At 36.7% G+C, this 20,748-nt stretch overlaps 1 protein-coding gene and 1 long non-coding RNA gene across 2 annotated transcripts; both read right to left on the bottom strand.

Moving 5' to 3' along the window:
- Nucleotides 1–1,655: 1,655 nt before the first annotated feature.
- On the bottom strand, nt 1,656–7,024 carry LOC309501695. Its single transcript, XR_014206974.1, has 2 exons — nt 6,306–7,024; nt 1,656–2,815 (listed from the first exon to the last, which is right to left on the bottom strand). It is a non-coding gene; the product is annotated as an uncharacterized lncRNA (long non-coding RNA).
- Nucleotides 7,025–9,506: 2,482 nt separating this feature from the next.
- On the bottom strand, nt 9,507–20,292 carry LOC309501644 (uncharacterized protein). Its single transcript, XM_082173799.1, has 18 exons — nt 20,212–20,292; nt 20,021–20,093; nt 19,723–19,858; nt 19,560–19,649; nt 17,797–17,871; nt 17,634–17,690; nt 17,408–17,491; nt 15,543–15,635; nt 15,262–15,357; nt 15,079–15,171; nt 14,908–14,994; nt 13,452–13,556; nt 11,006–11,158; nt 10,826–10,933; nt 10,543–10,638; nt 10,281–10,367; nt 9,979–10,074; nt 9,507–9,877 (listed from the first exon to the last, which is right to left on the bottom strand). Exons 2-18 carry the CDS (start codon nt 20,076–20,078, stop codon nt 9,808–9,810), a joined length of 1,584 nt encoding a protein of 527 aa, XP_082029925.1. The 5' UTR covers nt 20,079–20,093; nt 20,212–20,292; the 3' UTR covers nt 9,507–9,807.
- Nucleotides 20,293–20,748: the final 456 nt, after the last annotated feature.

Below are 20,748 nucleotides of genomic sequence, written 5' to 3'. Positions count from 1 at the left end.
ATATATATATATATATATATATATATATATATATATATATATATATATATATATACCACTTTTTAATAAAAAAAAAATAAAAAAAAATTAATATTATCCGTATAAATTATGTTCAAATGCCCATTTTAAGAGCAATTCTTATAATTACCCAACAGAGAACTCACTTTTTTTTCTTTCTTTTTTTTTAAATGTTTTTATTGCATTTGGCAATCGTGCGCTGTCTATTCATAGAGTTTGTTTGCACTGGAACTGGAGCTGACTTTTATAGCAACCTCTTTATCAAACATTAAAAAGACTTGAAAGACTGCTTCTTTAAAACGAGTAATATAAAGAGTATTATTATCATTTGATGATTAAATTACACGACATATAAAACAATGAGCTTGCAAGACGTTTGGAATGTCAGATTACTCCGTCAGTTGAAAACTAACAATATAATATAATATAATATAATATAATATAATATAATATAATAATTAAACTGGTAAAAATGAACTGATAAAATTTATGTACATTGACACATTTAACAAAGTGTTTGGCAAATGCTAAAATGTAAACCACTCGCCACTAGATGACGCTATTGACCATATTTTATTTTAAATCAATCCTTTGAACGGCATGGGATCATTTAACATGCAGCCTGCAGATATTGATTTGTTTAAATTCAATCAGAAGTGTTATTTCTTGATACCAACAAAGACATGCATTATCATCATCATTCTCCATCAGCCTATAGATTCTCTTCTGTGCCTTCAACCTTGTTCAGGACATTTACACTGTAAAAAATGATATGATCACCAAGTTATAACAGCAATGGTTATAATATTTTTTTTGGTTTACACAAACCAGCTACGATGCAATTAAAGGACACACCAATAAGGTTGAAAGCAGGAACATTATAATTGTTAATGAAGATCATGCTATCATAACCATGCCAATAAGTACGGCTTATGTGTCCCGCTGGCTTCCCTAAAGTGCCATAGACTGCACACACATCTCCATCAAGGCCCCACCAGGCCCCAGTGAAGGGGATTTTGTGAACCAAAAGGAGTTCACAGAGTACATGTGCTGGTAAGTTACTATTAGGATTCTTAAAATTCCAGATTAGTAATATTATATCAAATTAATAAAGAAATGGAATAAAAAAAGTATGCAGTTGACCGACTAAAATCTCTTAGATGGTGTGTGACTCTATGTGTCATATTACAAATATGGAAGCAAAACAGCCAGGATCTGTGCATGACTCAAGAATTCCCAGAGAGACACATTCATGCACATTATTTGAACGTGGTAAGGGAAATATAAATGCCAAGCTCACTGTATTACATACATTTATGCCTAACAGAACTGCATTTTCCCATTATACAGGTGATTATGACGGGATCCTGCTTTGAGACAGGGGCTACGCTTGCATTTTATGACGCCATTCCCTGACCCAAACCCGTTACGATGCAGCTCTAGCCAGGATAAGGGCATGCATTGAAATGGAAAGATTTCAGTGTGTGAAATCTGCGACATTATTGTTACACGTGCCGTATTACACAACACTGCCCCCATCAGAAAGCAGAGGACCCCTGTGGTGGAGGAGTGCAATCTCATGATGACCTCCAGTAGTGCACAACATATAGTGTTTAATAAAAGACAAGACAAATATACTTAGTGCCTTGAGAGTTTTATTTCAATTTTTCATTGGGAAAAAAATGTAAACAGTAAGTCATCTTTGCCACTGATAGAACTTCATCAAGGTCTATTTCTCCCCTTTTTTTCAGGGAAAAATACTCTGTGTTGAAGACTCCGTTTATATAGGGAACGCATGTCACCCTTTGCCCTCAAAACAATGAACTCAATACACCGCCCTCTGTATCACTTCCGGGCCTTTCCGGACTCCTGTCACTCATATTGCAGTAAGAAAATACTAGGTACATGAGTATATACAAATTAAGTCAAGTTATTTATGCACTTACAGGTACTTCCTCCAAAGGACAGTCATCTGAAGGGTTTCTTCACTGTCCTGTGCAATGAAAACAAATGGGCATGAAAACAAGTGTTGCAATTTCTTCCCTTCTGATGTAAAAAGTCCACTTACTGCACATGCTTCAGCCAGCACTTGCTTGGGAACAGGTAAAAGTGTTGGTGTGTAAAACTGCACAAAAGGGGAAAACACAATGTCATCACAATGAACTACACTGTAAAAAAGTGATCAATAACTCATGGCGGCATTTGTTTTTACATTAACTCTAAATAAGTTTAGCAGTTTAAGTCAAAGCAATTAATCACTACTCCAGATTTAACCGTTGAAATGACTAGCAGCCACTTGGATTATTCTTATTACAGCAACAAATTATTTTACCACTGAGAGAATTGAAAGCTCATTTACCATGAAGGTGTTGCTGCTACTGGTCCCTGGATGTGGGTCTAAGGAAGAGCTGAACCCAGGCCGGGATGCCCTGCACAATGGGTCGGTTCACATTCAACCCAAGCGCCGCTGCCGGGGTATAACGTGGGGGTGCAGGACCACCACGTGTTTTTGTTTTTCCCCCAGACTTTTTCTTGGTTGCTAAACAGACAAACACATAATTTAACAGTGTCTTTTTAAAAGAGACTAAGAACAGTATAAGTAGTAAAGATTATCATTTACAATATTCATGTATTTCACTTTTACTTGTTCCCTTTTGAGGCGGCTACTTCAACATTACGTCCGCGTGACGTATGGGAACTCCTCCCTTCTCCACTTTTGCTGGGGACAGCTGGCCAATTGACGCGAAGCATGCAAATACTGAGGGACTGAATTTAAACTCCAGGCTCAGAGAAAAATCTGAAAAAACATGGTCCAATTATAATGGCCCTCATTTATCAAAAGTGCGTACACCAAATTCCCAGCGTACACCTGGCGTACACCCAAAACCACGGTGACTTTGAGATTTATCAATATGAACGTTGGCGTACGGCACGCTCAAATCCTACGCCAGCTCAGGAGGTGGTGTACGCACGTTTTGAGTGCGGGAATGCGCAGAAAAACAATTCCTAACACCACAAAACGCACTGACAAACTAAAAGATATGATATATTATGACCCACTGTAAAAAATAAAAAAAAAACAACATAGTAGGCTAATTATAAACTTCAGTGTTTATTTTTGTGCAACATGGACTTCAATGTTTAAGTTGTGTGACTTTACCAAAGCATTTGATTTGTAGGCATATGTATTCCTTCAGTTGCGAGCCTGTGCGCTTTACCTGACGTTTCAAGCCTTGTTAAATACTTTCGCCTGGCTCCGCAGCGCGAGTCTCCACAGACTGCGCGCGCACCTCCCCAAACGGACGAGGCGTTTATACTCGACGCGCTCGCCGTTGTACTATTCTTTGAAACGATGGTTAGGCCAGGGTTAGGCCCGGCAGGTGTGCACGGACTGGCTTCAGTAATGAAAGGCTTTCAATGACCAACAAAATTATTCAGACTGACAAAATAATAAAAATGACATTCTTCTTTTAAATAATAATAGCCTAATAATACAAATAATAATAATAACGACATTCTTCTTCTAAATAACAATAAGTGTCATTAATAATAAAAATCTAGAAATCAATTTTGTTTCTTTCCACTTCCCTGGTTTCGCTTTCTCTTTCTCAAAGAAGTTTCTCTTCTTTGCCGTCTTCCGTGTGTCCATGGCGTAAAATGAGGGCGTGGGGGAAGCGGAGACTTGAATATATAGGGGCGTGTTATTCTAATGACGATCGTTTTCAGCCGCGGCATTTATCAAGGGCAGGTATTGCGTACACCTGGATTTCAAAGGTACGCACAGCTTCATAAATCAGGCGATGAGAGGAGTGTAAGCATAATCTTACGCCAACATATACGCCCGTTTCTACGCAAGATTGATAAATGAGGGCCAATGTGAAGACAATTCTGTATTACATTTTTCACAGGCGTTTTTCTCGTGTTTTAAATTACGTTTAAATTACAACATTGTGTTGTTTTGGTGTTGAAGAAAATATCCGTAAACAATTTTTTTATTCTTACAGTGCATATTAACTGTATATCATCCCATTATTTTAGTTTTTATTTTAGTTTTATTAATATAATTTTTTTTTTTTTTTTTTGTAATTTCGAGATTTGCTTTTGTCATTTTATTGGTTTCTAAAAAAAAAAAAGTAGGCTTATTTTTTTTTATCTCTTTTTAGTTTTTATCTATTTATAGTTCATTATTTTAGTGCAGCGGTGCACATAAAGTGCAAATAAGTGCAATTAGCAATAGATGATAATTACACTATAAGTATAGCCTCAAAAAGTATTTTCTTTATAATAAGTACAAATAGTAATAAATGTTAAATGCTATTTATACATTTACATTTAGATTTAGTCATTTAGCAGACGCTTTTGTCCAAAGCGACTTACAAATTAGGACTAAATTAAGCGAGTCATCGTGAAGAGGCAAAAGCAACGCAAGAAGTGCTCAAAATACGAAGTGCAGGCATTGGTCAGCGCATAAGCCCGATAAGCGAGGATTAAAGGTGAACTAAGTAACTTTTTTTACCTTAACTGAACAGCTTCGGAGTCATTGGAATGGTTATATTACTTATTTCGGGTTGAATGGTGGTCGTTTCGCACCCCCCTGGAGCCCGTGAGCGGAAAATACGCACTTGCAACTTTGAGCCGGCGGGCCGCCGGCCACTGCGTCAGGAAGTCTCGCGTGATATCAGGTCTCGTGATGTAAACAATTGCTTTACGGCCAAAAGAAATCTGCTAAAATGCTGTCATTATTGCGCTCCCTCACGCTGTCCGAACCCGAATGAAGAAGACGTTTTAAAGAACGTCCCATCTGCTTTGATGTCGTTGATCTATAGCCTCTGGTGTCTGAGAATCAACAACGAGTTTTTACAACAGTGTTGTCAAATATCTATTCCGAAGCTGTGGGGGGAGCTCTAGAGAGAAACCTGCGAGCAAAAAGCGAGAATACAGCGAAGAAATCCCGAAGCTACTGAGTGCTGCTTTAAAGGAAAAGGAAAGATTTTATTTTTAAATTTTTTTAACGAGGTTAAGTGCTCACGGAAGAGATGGGTTTTCAGCTGTCTTTTGAATGTTGTCAGGGATTCTGCATTCCGGATGCGGGTGGGGAGATCATTCCACCAGCATGGAACCGTGAATGAGAATGTTCTGGAGAGTGATTTTGTTTTGCTCTCTGTGATGGAACCACGAGACGTCGCTCGTTGACCGACCGAAGGCTTCTGGTAGGGATGTAGACTCGTAGGAGTGAGTGAAAGTAGGAGGGAGCTGAGCCTGTGATAGATCTGTAAGCAAGCGTCAGTGCCTTGAACTTGATGCGAGCAGAGAGAGGTAGCCAGTGCAGAGAGATGAACAGAGGAGTGACGTGGGCCCTTTTGGGCTCGTTGAAGACAAGATGAGCTGCAGCGTTCTGAATCATTTTAGTTGCACACGATGGAAGTCCAGCCAGAAGAGCATTGCAGTAGTCAAGCCTAGAAATGACCAGGGCCTGGACGGGAAGTTGTGTTGCATGCTAAATTAGGAGATGTTGTGCAGTGCAAACCTGCATGATCGAGCTGTCATTGAAATGTGATCTGTGAAGGTCAGCTGGTCATCCAATATTACTCCAAGATTTCTGACCGACCTTGATGGGGTGATTGATGATGAGTCTAGCTGGATAGTGAAGTCGTGTTGCAGAGACGGATTGGCAGGGAGGACGAGAAGCTCAGTCTTTGCCAGGTTGAGCTGCAGGTGATGTTCCTTCATCCACGCCGAGATATCCGCCAGACAGCTTGAGATCCGTGCAGCTACTGTGGGATCATCTGGTTTAAATGAGAGGAAGAGCTGTGTGTCATCAGCATAGCAGTGGTAGGAGAAACCATGTGCCTGTATGATGTGTCCCAGTGATGTGGTGTAGATGGAGAAGAGGAGGGGTCCAAGAACTGAACCCTGAGGAACCCCTGTGGTCAGTTGATGTGCTTTGGATACCTCACCTCTCCAACCCTGAAGGACCTCCCTGCGAGATAGGATTCAAACCAGTGGAGGGAAGTTCCTGTGATGCCCAGTGAACTTATCCTAAGTTTTAGTTATTTGTTTATTATTTAAATATTGCTATTTAGGTAAAAAATAATAATTTCATTTTAGTTTTTATTTATTTCTAGGTAATAATTTTAGCGCTTTAACTTTTCAAACATTGCAACATTTCAAATTTTTCTCATATTAATATATTTTATTCCAGCTTTATTTCTAATAACGGAAATGTTTTAATAGTTTTATTTTTTAGTTAACAATAATAACCCTGCATCATGCATTTTTGGTTTTACCCTGTTTTGTTGATTTTATGTTCTTCCACAACCCACTCTGCTGCTGCCTTTAAATTGTCCAAGAATTTCAAAAACCCTTCAGCTCCCATTGTGAAGAGTTTGTATGCCATTTCATAGTCTTCATCTGTTAGGCTCACACTCTCCACACCTGTATAAGAAATCAAATCAGAATAAACTAAATTATAATAAGCAGTAGTAACATTCAATGACTGGATATGACCGCAGCATATGTTAAAAAAACAAAACATTGAGAGATTAAGATGACCACTCTTTTAAGAGAGCTGCTGTGTCTAATAAGAGATCAGATACCACCGGATTACAACAAATGAAAAAATATATGAAAAGAAGCATTAGCTTTTAGAGAGAAGAACAGTTAAGATTAAGATGGCCAGTGACTTATTCATATTACTGTTTCTTTCTCAGAACAAAAAACTGAGTAAGAAAAACGATCACAACATGTCCACTGGACTGTCCGTTAACGTCAAGAGTCAAAACCTAGACTGAACTTTATCTCCATTGATATGAACTTTCATCTGTTCAAACACCAACTCCATTGCAATCATGGGAATCGGTTCAATGTAAACTCTTCTTAAGGTCACAGTAGAGCAGACAGTGCATGTTTAAATTGCTCTTTTCATTTGAAAGTTTATCAACATCAGGTTTGGGTCAGGTTGATATTTTGGTAACTTTATTTCCACACTCTACTAACTATAAGTAACTTTGCAACTACACTAACTACAGGTCAACTACCAGTCATTAGAGTACTAGTAGACTGTCTGCTTAATATCTGCAAAACCCCAACAGACATTCTACTGACTATATGTAACTTTGCAAGTAGGCTACAACTTATTCTATCAACTCGAACAGTTTATTAATACTATAATGAGAAAGTTGACATGTAGTTGAAAAGTTACTCATATAGAATGTATAAAGTGAAGAATTGAAATAAAGTGCAACAATATAGTAAATAGTAAACTGTATGGATATTTGACAGTAAATATGGTACAATGTCAGATTGTTGCAGGCTTATGCACCTTTTTTTTTTTTTTTTTTTGCAAGAAATGCAATCTGTCACTATTAAATTGAATGTAGGCCATGAGTTCAATGCACTTTGCATGGTTTTGTGTGCTTCTGATCAATATTTCTTCAGTCAACAGCAGTTTTTAGGGTCAGTAAAAGGCAGCCAATCAGGATGCTCCTTCTCTTTTCCACTAGTGTTATTGTTTATTTTTACATACTGATAAAATAGACCTGCTTATCCTGCATCATTTTCAAGATCAATTTGCCTTAAATTTACATAAAATGATATCACATAAAAGTCATTTTGATGTGCATTGTAACAAAAAAAGTATTCACCAATATATGCCAATATAAAATCAATTTTGTAGTTTTGTTATTGTTGCTATTTCATATGGTATGACTGTCTTTTGAAAGGATAGAATCCCTTTTTTTATTATTTTTTAATAATATGTATTTAATGTGATGTGTTTTAATTTTGTGTCGTCTGTTGTTTTTTATGAAGTATGGACCATGAGTCTGCAATAAAGTCTATCTATCTATCTATCTATCTATCTATCTATCTATCTATCTATCTATCTATCTATCTATCTATCTATCTATCTATCTATCTATCTATCTATCTATCTATCTATCTATCTATCTATCTATCTATCTATCTATCATACTGCAGGGACACATTTTTGATGAGTATTTTTATTTAATTTGCAGTTGTGTATCGGAGGCCAGCTAGTGAGATGAGTGCACTGTATCAAATGATTAATTTAAATTAAGTGAAAATTAACACATGTAAATAGATCCAGATGTTGTTGATTACAGTTTTTCTCAGTCGCTTTGGTGCATTTCTCACATCACTATTTACATTTGCACAACAGTTAATGCAGTTCTCCAAACAATTAGTACAAACTGCAAAACCTGATAACCTGCAAAAGCGTGTCACTTGCTCAAAATGGAGAGCTCATTCCTCAAAAGCAAGTATTCATGTCAATGAAAGTGTCAGTGTCATCAAGATGAAAAGTCTTGACACCATTGTTTATGAACAAGATGGTCAAATGGCTTTGTCATGTTTTCATTATGACAGTTTACAAATGTTTTCCAATGCAAAAAAGTCAGATCTTGGTGACACTACCTGAAAATGCTCAAGACGGCACTATATACTATTTGCACCGCCATTTGAAAAATACAGTAAAGTTACACATTACTGTATTTAGTGAGGTAACTGAGTACAAGACACTGAATATGTATGTTTCACATTTTTACTGCATATGCTCTTTGCAATTCTAATTTGTTCACAGCATTGTGCAAAAGAAAAAATACACCCTTATTTACAACAAACATAAACTCCCTTTGGGTAGAGCTGTGCAACACTGTAAACAATATTGCAGTACATATTGGAACTGAACATACAACATAGTACTGTAATCATTCATGCACATCCAGATGTTCCTCTCTGTCTGGTATAGACATACTGTCTATGGGACATTTTCAGGAAAAAAAAAGATTTTACATTTTTTTTGTAAAATTTGCTTGACAGATTTTGACAACAAGTTCAACATTTTTGTATGTAATGACTCAAGCAATGAAATGAGGACTATTAGTTTTATATGGAATGACTATTCAGCATTAACAAGTATAGTTAATTTTGACTGACATGACATAAGCAAATGATAATGTTATAAAACAGCAGAGAGTTGTATGAAAGCAATTGATGCATGTCCAAAAGCATTTGCAATTTGTTAGAAGGAATGAGAAACTGCTACTATGATGTGCACAAATGACTAAATGTTGTGGAGGTTGAACTAACTGTTGTGCAAATGTAAATAGTGATGTGAGAAATGCACCAAAGCGACTGAGAAAAACTGTAATGTGTTCAGATGCTGGAAGATATATAACAAATCTAAATAAACAGTTTGTATCATGTAAAAACAAAGTTTACAGTGGAACAAACTTTTTTTTTTTACTCAGTATGTATAATGTATTTTATTTTTCATTTCAATAACAGCATGTTAAGTACTGTTAATAATACATTGCTGGTATAATCCTACTTATTGACAGTCGCTGCAATCATATGAAAGAATAAAAAATAAAAAAAGGGTAATTGCGACTTTTCATATCACAATTCTGACTTTTTTCTTTTTTCAATTGCAGGTTATAAAGTCAGAATTGCGAGATATATACATGCAATTGTGAGAAAATGTCAGAATAGTGAGCTCACTTTTATTCTTGGGACTTTATAACTCAAAAGTTCGAGTTCATATCTCACAATTCTGACTTTATTTATTATAAATATTAGTTTATATCTTGCCAATTCTGATTTTATAACTCACAGTTGTGAGTTTAGGCTATATATAACAATTCGGACTTGCAATTCTGGGAAAAAAAGTCAGAATTGAGAGATTAAAAGTCGTAATTACCTTTTTTTTTTTTTTTTTTGTGGTGGAAACAAGCCTCTATACAATCCTGACATTTTCTTCATAGAGAGAGTTTACTCCACTAGCATATCCCAGACTTCATGAATCCCGATGTTTGTGCGATGCATTGAATTCTCGAAGGCTCTGAGGGAAAAATTAAAATTGTGAAGATTGAATAAAAATGTATATTTATCTACATGGCTTCTGTTCAAATGCGAATGTGGTATGAAAATGACCAATCTTACAAAGCAGTTAGATCAATAATTTCATCAAAGCCATCAACCAAATCAGTATACTCCTTCAGTTTCTCCAGGATCCGATGAATGGCTTGAATAAAGTTCCTTTATGATTCAAACAATGAAAAACAAAAAATAACTTGTCAAATATGAACTGATTTCAAAAAGATCAAACAAAGATGAAATCATTAAATCAAAAAGGGGAGTGAAGAGAATACATGTCTCAATATATTCAGATTTAGAGCAAACAAAGTATTCATAAATAAATCATTGTTCCTAAAATAACACTTGCTCTTTCTTATTCCTCTTACTTTGGTGCTTCTTCAAGCTGTTTTCGGGTAAATGCTTCACTTTTCAACAGCTCATTAATGACAGCGCTCTTCACTTGATTCCATTCACTGTCAAATATAAGTTATACCATTTCTGACTGATTATTTGATTGCAAAAATAATATACAAGAACATGCTAAATTTCAGCCAACAGTGTTTCCGAACCAGGCAGTGTTTTAACCAGATTTCCAAGATTTTTTACTGAACATATGAAAAATAAAGAGGATAAAAGTCCATTTCTTACTTCACTGATTGCTGGAGTTCAGTCTCATCAAAACTGCTGTATTGGTAAATGTTGACAAAAAGGTACCAAATTTTGAGGACCACTTTCCTAATTACACTATAGCAAACAAAAGAAGATTGTGAAGAGGAATATATTATATTTGCATTACACAGAGAGCACGAAGCATTAGTCTTCTAGATAAATATATCAAGAACACACAACTTGTCTTTACTGAAAGGTGATCATAAAACAAGATAATTTATTCACTGTTTTATTTTTTTTTATTTTTTTTACTTTGTCTTACCGCAAAGGCAGTAATAGTTGATTATCTTCGCTCTTGGTTTTCTCCTGTTCAATAACTGGACTAAGCAGATACAAAATGCCCCTAATGATGATCTCCAAAAAGGTCGCTCTGCAAGATAAAGAAAAACATATTACATATTAATTCAATGCCATAATAATTAAAATGTTTCTTGTCCCTTACCTGTGAGTGCCTGATACATCATTCCCTTCAAGAATAATGGTTATGTGATTTACTCTGTGCAGAAACCTGTTGATCTCGGTAATCCCAAAGCCGACTTCAGAAAGTTCTTCATAAACAGGAAGAGAGTAAACAACAGCGCTTTTGCCAATAGCCCTGAACAAAATGGAGGGATCATCTTTATTTTACCATTGATTTGTCAATAATATCGCTTTAAAATCTCACAGATGTTTACGAAGTACAGTACTGTGCAAAATTCTTAGGCATGTTAATATGCCCCCCCCCCAAAAAAAATGGTTTTAAAGGCAGGGTAGGTAAAACATTTATTAAAAACTTTCTTCCAAATTTGTTTAAACTATATATATATATCAATGCATAATTAAAATGTAAGAACTCTGATAAAAAGAGTATAAAAATTGAGTGACTCTAGACCGTTTAATCTGTATTAAACACAGCTCATTATTTCCATTCGGGACGAAACATAGGATTGGCTTAGGCGGCTGTCACTCTCTCGCAACCATGGCAACCACCCATTTGCCACACAGAACCTGCCCACTTGCGCGTCCCGTTTGATTTGAGGAATTCAAGAGGCACCTAGGAATACCAAAACAATGGCAGAGAAAGAGCAAGCAAAATTCACAGTACCGGCCTATGCAGTTAGTGAAGGCAAACCAGGCAAAAAAAGGAAGACAGTAACAGTACAAGAAAAGGCATTGAACAAAAAGTCTTTGGATAAACAAAGAAATAAAACGCGAGTTAATATCGGCGTACGTGGCTTTCCAGAGATGGCGAGAACTGAGGGACCTCAAGGGGCTGAAAAGTGACTCCTCGATGGCTTTATTTCTGCTGGACAGGTAAATCTTTCTTTTTGTATTTTGATCATACATATTTTTTTGTTTATTTTTTCATGAAGCATGTGTCATTAGCACACGTAGCTGCGTAATATAGGCTAGCTAACATAACATTACTTAGCGAGCTGTAGTAGAGATAATCTATAATCTATCGTAGTATAATCTATTGGTCTAGCTCAAGATGATAGCTATAGTGTTGAATTGTGCATAATTTAAACTTTACCAATATCAATATGCTAGCTTGATAGTGAGTACTAAAATACATCTTATTTGTTTATATTCATAATGATAAAGTTCAATTTTTTTATTACATGTGATTCTGACATGATGTCACTGCATGCACTGCGCTCCTCTCCACTCGTCTCAGGTAAACAATGCGTCTTCAGCTCAGCTGTCGGAGTCGCGCGTTCATGTGTTTTGGGGGCGTGGCTTTGGAAGGAGCCCAGAAGGGAGGGGGTGGAGTGAATGGAAATAATGAGCTGTCTTTAAAACAGTCATGAGAGGTCTACAGACACTCGATTTTTATACTTTCTTTTTCAGAGTACTTAGATTTTAATTATGCATTGATATATATATAAAGTCTAAACAAATTTGGAAGAAAGTTTTTTTTATACATTTTTTACCTACCCTGCCTTTAAGTCAGTTATTTATATCTTTTGCTGTAGTGTGTCAGTAGGAAATATCAGTTTACATTTCCAAACATTCTTTTTGCCATTAATTGTAATAATCCAGTGAGATTTGTGTATGCACAAGGAGTCTGACAACAGCCGGTATGATCTGATCTCACCATCATCGAGTCCGTCTGTGATTACATGAAGAAACAGAAAAAACGGAGACAAACTAAATCCAGAAGAACTGCGGGAACGTCTCCAAGATGCTTGAAGAAACCTTCCTGCAAAGCTACAGTCCTGTGAAAAGTACTGGCACTTGTGTTAAAATGCTGTAAAGTGAGAATGCTTTCAAAAATAAAATCACAAATTGAATTTATTTATGATTTAACTTCTATTAACTAATTCAAATCAATATGGTGTAACGACCCTTTGCGTTTAAAACGGCCTTTGTCCAGGTATTTGCGCATAGTTTTTCAGGTAGCTTTGCAGGAAGGTTTCTTCAAGCATCTTGGAGACGTTCCCGCAGTTCTTCTGGATTTAGTCTGTCTCAGTTTTTTTCTGTTTCTTCATGTAATCACAGACGGACTCGATGATGGTGAGATCAGATCATACCGGCTGTTGTCAGACTCCTTGTGCATTCAGAAATCTCACTGGATTATTACAATTAATGGCAAAAAGAATGTTTGGAAATGTAAACTGATATTTCCTACTGACACACTACAGCAAAAGATATAAATAACTTTATAGAGTTATTGCAAAAGATATAAATAAGGGGTTTAACATGCCTAAGACTTTTGCACAGTACAGTAGGCCTATATCTACATGTTTACGTGTCATTCCTTTCTGAAACAACAGATGCACAACTTTTGAATCACAAACTGCTATTTCCTTAAGCTACTAACAAACAAAATCTAAAGTATCAGATACATGGATACAAATTCATTAATCATAAATCATGTTTAATTTCATACAGTATAGATCACTTGCCAGTTAGACTGATTGAATCTGTCCGAACCAAGAGCTTCATTTCCACGACTGTAATATTCCAGGGTCAAGGCGTCAAAGAATTTATCAAAATGAAGTTTAGTCCAACTAGAAAAGAAAATTGGAATCAGTTACAATAAAATTCCAGCCCTTGATTCTGATTGGTGGAGCCACGTTCGATGTACATTACTCTTTAAGGATACACGTGACCTCATTACTTAATATTGAAATAAATATTTTTTTATGAACTAAACGTTTTATAAAATCAATAAGCCCTGAAAAGCTATGGTTTACAGTGAATTTAGATCTGTAAACCACAGTTGGCCTATTTACAACAGCGCCATCTTTGATTTTTAATGGGACTGAAAACTGGGCTGTGAGGGATAGGCCTACATCTCTTCAGTGGGTTGTACTGTTATTTAACGTGTTTTTGGATTGTTCAGCTGACAAAACACTGCAAACATATCTTTCCAAGAAATTTCAGTAGATGAAAAAAACTCTAGACAACATGAGATCTGGGAGCTTTATACATCGGATGCCATTGATAACACTTTAAGCCTATCCCTCACAGCCTCGCTTTCATACCTGTCATGCTCTGAAAAAGGTTTATTGCTTTATTTAACAACATTCAACAGAAGCCCTGAATCACATGTGTCAAACTGTCCTGCAGAGCGTATCTCCAACCAGCTCCAAAACACATGGCTGGATGAGCTTGATTCGCTGGTTCAGGTGCTTAATTAAGGTTGGAGCAAAACCCTAATTAAATACAAAGGACCGTGGCACTCCAGGAGGGATAAATTGACATGGTAATGATTTAAAAATATATATAAATTTAAATCCTTTTGTGTTCGCTTGCAAAACTTTTGCTTCTCTCTCAACAGTATTGCATTCTTTATAGTGACGGGAAGTTTGAATCATTTTACTGACTCTCTTGTTCGATCTCGTTCATCAAAATGAACGAATCTTTTTTCGAGTCATTTCGTTAATTTAAGGGGCTTTAAATGTTATACTTTTAACAGGCAAATTCCCCCGAACACATCCACCTATTGGATCATAGTGTTGATCATATTCTGAATTAAGAAATCATTATAATGCAGTCAAAAATAATTTACAGGGAACATATATAATTACTTTACCTTCCGAATCTTTCGTTCATTTGATCGTTCAATCACTAATCCTCAAAAAAACAAAAAAACAAACTTGACTTTCACACGCAAAACTTTGGCATCCCCCAGGGAAACTTTGCGTTAACTCACAAAACTTTTGTGATGGAAAAGACATGAGGTGGGAGGAAAAACTATATTTCTCGGGGTAACACAAAAGAAGGATCATGATCGTTCAAGTGGTTTTAATGATAATTATGAAATAGTTTTAGTTGTCTGAAAAGATGAGAAAAGCCACGGTATAACTATTAATTATGTTGTGGTTTAAATGATATTTGTAATATTGTCTTCCTTACTTCAAAAGACCATGCCTTGTATCCGGGTCTAAAAGCACATGATACTTTTCACTTGCGTTCCTCAACTCAATCAGCTCTGCCCATTGCCTGTAACACACAAAATTCTGTCATTTTTTTAATGCTAATTTTACTTTATATTTATCAACCTGTCAATCAGTAGCATAGTCTTACTTCTTAGAATCCAAGTATTTCGCGTGGAATGATGGACTTTCAGTCTGTTTCAAAACTTCATCCCAGTAAAAAACAATCAGTCCAGATGCGGTTCTAGGAAACACAGAAGAGAAAATGTTTTATTTAGAAATGTCATTAAGTACAATATTGAAGTTTGGAATTGATGTTAACAAAGGTTCTTACCTCAATGATATAAGGAAATCATTCTTCTCTTTTTGCCTTTCCAAAACTGACATTTCAAAGGCTTTGTTTCTAATCTGATCCATAACCATCTGCACTCTTCGGAGGGGATAACAAGTGGTTAAAATTACACTATGAAATTTAATAATTTTTTGTCATGGGCTTATGTGTTTAGCCCAACACTTAAGTTTGGAGGACAATAATATAAAATGCATCTATTTTATTGCATCATTAATCCATAGTTGCTATTTACTTTAACAGCATGGCTTTAAAACAGCTCTTACTCCTCATGAAGTTGGTTAAAATCTATTTTTCCAATGTCCAAAACAGTATCCACCCCAGCTTCGAGCATGTTCACCAGCCGGGATCTCACCACCCTTTTAAATGTCAAAATACAGAATGTCACCTTTTAATATGCTACACTTAAAAACTACAAGTAAAATTATTTTGTAGTACAATGCATGTTTTACTAACACCGTGTCTACACTGGATGCGAACGGCGCAATGCGAAGCACCAAACGACAATAGAAACCATTCAAATCAGTGGTGTTGTCTACAATGAATATGGCGCAGCACAGCGCGACACGACACAACAAATTCCCAAAAATAAACTGATGCCTCGTTCAATTTATGACATACTCCATGCACCCACGATACTTCTCACAGGAATGACAAATGGATTTGTTACGGTAACTTTTTCGAGATGCGACACGTCAACGGTTGGGTCCGGTGTTGACACTGTGTAATCATCACAGAATCTCATGGAGCCCCTGAAGAGACATGGTGATGGGAAAAAATTGAGATGGGAGAAAAAAATATATGTCAATGCTTTAGCGTTCCCTTGCAAAAGTTTTGCGTTCCCCCTAGAAACTTAGTGTTCGGTCACAAAACCTTAGTTCCCTTGCAAAAGATTTGCGTTCCCCCGAGAAACTTAGTGTTTGCTCACAAAACCTTAGTGTTCCCTCGCAAAAGTTTTGCATTCCCTGAGAAACTTTGCATTCTCTCGCAAAACCTTTGCGTTCCCTCAAGAAACTTTTGCGTTATCCCATAAGAAACTTTGCTTTCACTTGCAAAACCTTTGCGTTCCTTCACAAAGTTTTGCGTTCCCCCGAGAAACTCAGCATTTGCTCGCAAAACCTTTGCATTCCCCCAATAAACTTCGCTTTCGCTCGCAAAACTTTTGCGTTCCCCCAAGAAACTTTGCTTTCGCTCGCAAAACCTTTGCGTTCCTTCACAAAAGTTTGGCGTTCCCTCACAAAAGTTTGGCGTTCCCTCACAAAAGTTTGGCGTTCCCCCAAAAAACTCAGCATTTGCTCGCAAAAGTTTTGCGTTCCCCCAAGAAACGTTGCTTTTGCTCGCAAAACCTTTGAATTCCCTCGCAAAACTTTTGAATTCCCTCGCAAAACTTTTGCGTTCCCCCAAGAAACGTTGCTTTTGCTCGCAAAACCTTTGAATTCACTCGCAAAACCTTTGAATTCCCTCGCAAAACTTTCGAATTCCCTCGCAAAACTTTTGCATTCCCCCAAGAAACGTTGCTTTTTCTCGCAAAACCTTTGAATTCACTCGCAAAACCTTTGAATTCCCTCGCAAAACTTTTGCATTCCCCCAAGAATCTTTGCTTTCGCTCGCAAAACCTTTGCGTTCCTTCACAAAAGTTTGCCGTTCCCCCGAGAAACTCAGCATTTGCTCGCAGAACCTTTGCATTCCCCCAAGAAACTTTGCTTTCGCTCGCAAAACTTTTGTGTTCCCCCAAGAAACTTTGCTTTCGCTCGCAAAACTTTTGTGTTCCCCCAAGAAACGTTGCTTTTGCTCGCAAAACCTTTGCATTCCCCAATAAACTTTGTATTCCCTCGCAAAACTTTTGCGTTCCCCCAAGAAACTTTGCTTTCGCTCGCAAAACTGATGCATTCTCTTGCAGAAGCTTTGCGTTTCCCTGAGAAACTTTGTGTTCCTTCAAGACACGTTGCTTTCGCTTGCAAAACCTCTGGAAGAGAACGCAAAAGCATTGACATCATTTTTCCTCCCATCTCATTGGTTTTCCTTCACCATGTCCCTTTAGGGACTCCGTAGAATCTGCGCATAGCTAATAATGATAATATTTTAGATACAACATTAAACAAGTTTAAATTAAATTATAGAGAGGTCCTACGCCTTGGCCAGAAGGAAACTGAAGAACTCCATGGGTTTACTGTAGATTGGAGGGGCTCCTGGTAGATAGTATGACTCCACTTCTCTGTAATAAACAAGTCAGATGAATAAATCAAGTTATGAGCAGAACAAAAGGTACATGGTGTGGATGGTGGATTTGTAAGGCCAGTGCACCATCACATCTTGGACAAGCACTTTGACAAAGGAACACTGGATCATGTGCTTACTTCCAGATCTCCACCATCGTCTCGTTTTTAAAGATCTGGCGGTAAATGTTGAAATACCTGTAGAGCACATTCATATGTATTATATTGGGTTTCAGAGAACTTGTCAGAAGTAAACGAGATCTTTTAGTGTTTTAAGAATGTGTAAAGTTGATGAAGATCTTACGGAAAGAAAACATTTTCAACGATCTCGTTGATCGTTCCAATAAATATACCAGCAGCCGCCATCGGAAATAATTTCCTGTTAAATAAAGAACAGGCAATATAAATATATTTTTTTAAATCACCAAAAATCCTACATAAATAAAATAAGACAAATTTGTTCTTTATCTAATAATTTTGACCAGTTCTAACTATAACCATGAGATTCTAGATGACCAGCAGCCATGTCACCCTGTAGCCCAAGACTGGTTGCCCACTGAAGCTAAGCAGGGTTGAGCCTGGTTAGTACCTGGATGGGAGACCTCCTGAGGTTGCTGCTGGAAGAGGTGTTAGTGAGGCCAGCAGGGGGTGCTCACCCTGTGGTCTGTGTGGGTCCTAACGCCCCAGTATAGTGATGGGGACACTATACTGCCAAAAGAGCACCGTCCTTCGGATGAGACGTAAAACCGAGGTCCTGACTCTCTGTGGTCATTAAAAATCCCAGGATGTCTTTCGAAAGAGAAGGGGTGTAACCCCGGCATCCTGGCCAAATTTGCCCAGTGGTCTCTGTCCATCATGGCCTCCTAATCATCCTCATATACTGATTGGCTTCATCACTGTCTCCTCTCCACCAGTAAGCTGGTGTGTGGTGGGCGTTCTGGCGCAATATGGCTGCCGTCGCATCATCCAAGTGGATGCTGCACATTGGTGGTGGTTGAGGAGATTCCCCCCTTCTATGTAAAGCGCTTTGAGTGCCGAGAAAAAGCGCTATATAAATGTAATGAATTATTATTATTATTATTATTATTCTAAAAATCATTCTAACTCAATCTAATGGTTCTAAGTGAATAGCAGAGTGAGTCCACACCACAACTGTGGAAACAGAGGAAAGATATTGGTCTAAATTATTCTTATTTTGTCTTATGGAATCAGGGTTTAAACAACAATTAATATTTAGGGACATTATGGATTTAACTGCACTGACACTATATCGGCGGAGAACAAAATTTGAACTGAATTGAACTGGATAATGACACTAATTGAGCTAAATAATGAAACCATTATCTTCCATTGAGACGCTTATAGCTGAATTAAAATGGTCTCATATATGATGAACTTTGCAACATTGACACTGTCATTGAATTGACTTGAGGAGAACAATAACATTTATTTTCTGAAGATCTGCTTTACAGCTGAAATTGAATTGGTTTCATAATTGATTAACTTTACATTAACGCTCTTATTTTCCTGTTTATTAAAACGTAAAGTTGCTTTGAGACGATCTTTAAAGTGCTGTATATAAATAAATGTGACTTAAATAAATGTGAGACTTGTAAATATCTTCTGAAGCTTCTTAAGGGCAGTACTAAACAAAGCAAAAAAGATCTTTAAACAAAACACAAACAATTCACACCAATCATTCTGTTCAAAAGTTTACACCCCTGTTTTGCCTTTTTGAACATCAATGAACTCTTGCACCTTTTGTAATAGTAAAGTTCCAGTCCTCAGTGTGAAAAGATGGATCCCAAAATCATACATTTAGTGTTGGAAGGGGTTCAAATATGCAGAAGATGCAGGAAAAACAAACAAAGAAGGTGCAGGACCTTTTCTGTAGTTTCACTGCTCAGGACAAAGGACTCATTAACATCTATCATAAAACATCCAGGTATTAAGAATCATGCTAACTTTTCAACTGGTTCTTTTGAGATTTGTATTCATGACTTGTGCTTAGAATAAACATAACATTACAGTCATTACACAATATTTGAGACCGTTGGACAGACTTACGGTATTACATCTGACTCATACTGGCTCCCGCCATCATTCTTTGGTTTTACAAGCTCTCTTAATTTTTTTACCCAACTTTGGACAGCGATCCTGTAAAAACAGAAAAAGGTTATGATCAGGAAACTGTTGAACCTACATATACATTATCCACTGCTGGTCTTACCTAGTTTTCCTGAACTGATCATCTCGCACTATTTTCTCTGTAACGTTTCTGACTTTGTCCAGGAAGTCTAAAAAGACTACAGTCCCAGAGTTGACGATTTCTTCCCTTAAGTTGTGAGATGATAGTTCAGCACAATCTTTGTTCAAAACAAAGACAGAATCATTAAAAACTACAGAGAAACCGGGGGAATTAATTACTATTGTTAGAGCTATCACATAAATGATGCTTTTGTCTATTAAAGTTTAAAGGTTGATTTTAATTGTTCGACCACAATAAGAGGGAAAACAACGTAGCCTACCGTAGCAGCAGAGCAATGCAGTTAGGCCTAAACTTACAACAGCCAAAAGCTTATACATTGTTTCCGTCTTATGCTAAAAGAGAGAAAAAAAAGATCCAAGTAGGCTACTAAACATGCCAGAAAGGAACAAAAACCAATGGATGTGTACTTTGTACTGAATATTATTGACGACAGAAGAGACAAACACTTACTTTTGGATCTGCGAGTTTGTGCACACTAAATATCCTTCCCTGTCTGACTCTTGGCTAATATGGGTCATTACATGGTCAACTGTCCACAGTAGAGCAACCGAGCAGGGCAAAAGGGTAGCTAGATGGGTCTAAACAAACATTTATCCGTTAATATTTGAGTGTTTTGTCCATCTTACTGTTGGTGTCATTTCAGGTTACATTTCCAAATTGAAAAATAAAAAAGACATGTACCAGGGTGAAATCCTTATTAATAATGTACATGGAACTAAATTGTAACATACAGTATAGAGATTAGTTTAGCATGGACAAGATGATGTTTTATTCAGAGGAATTTTAGGATCAATGACATACTATAATAGCCTTTTTAATATTTTAAATTTGTATTTGGTTGTGTTTATGTCATTATTAGTAAGCACACTGACGAAGGTAGTTTAAAAAAAAAAAAATTACATTTTAAATTAGTTTTGTCTAAAGAATGTCTGTAGTTTTATATTTAAAAGTTTTAGTTTATTTGTTCAATATGTTTTGATTATTGTA

The sequence above is a fragment of the Leuciscus leuciscus genome (genome assembly GCF_965113295.1).
Source record: "Leuciscus leuciscus genome assembly, chromosome: 6".
Classification (NCBI taxonomy): domain Eukaryota; kingdom Metazoa; phylum Chordata; class Actinopteri; order Cypriniformes; family Leuciscidae; genus Leuciscus; species Leuciscus leuciscus.
Note: the sequence above shows the minus strand (reverse complement) of the source record. Positions and strands in the feature narration are given on the sequence as shown.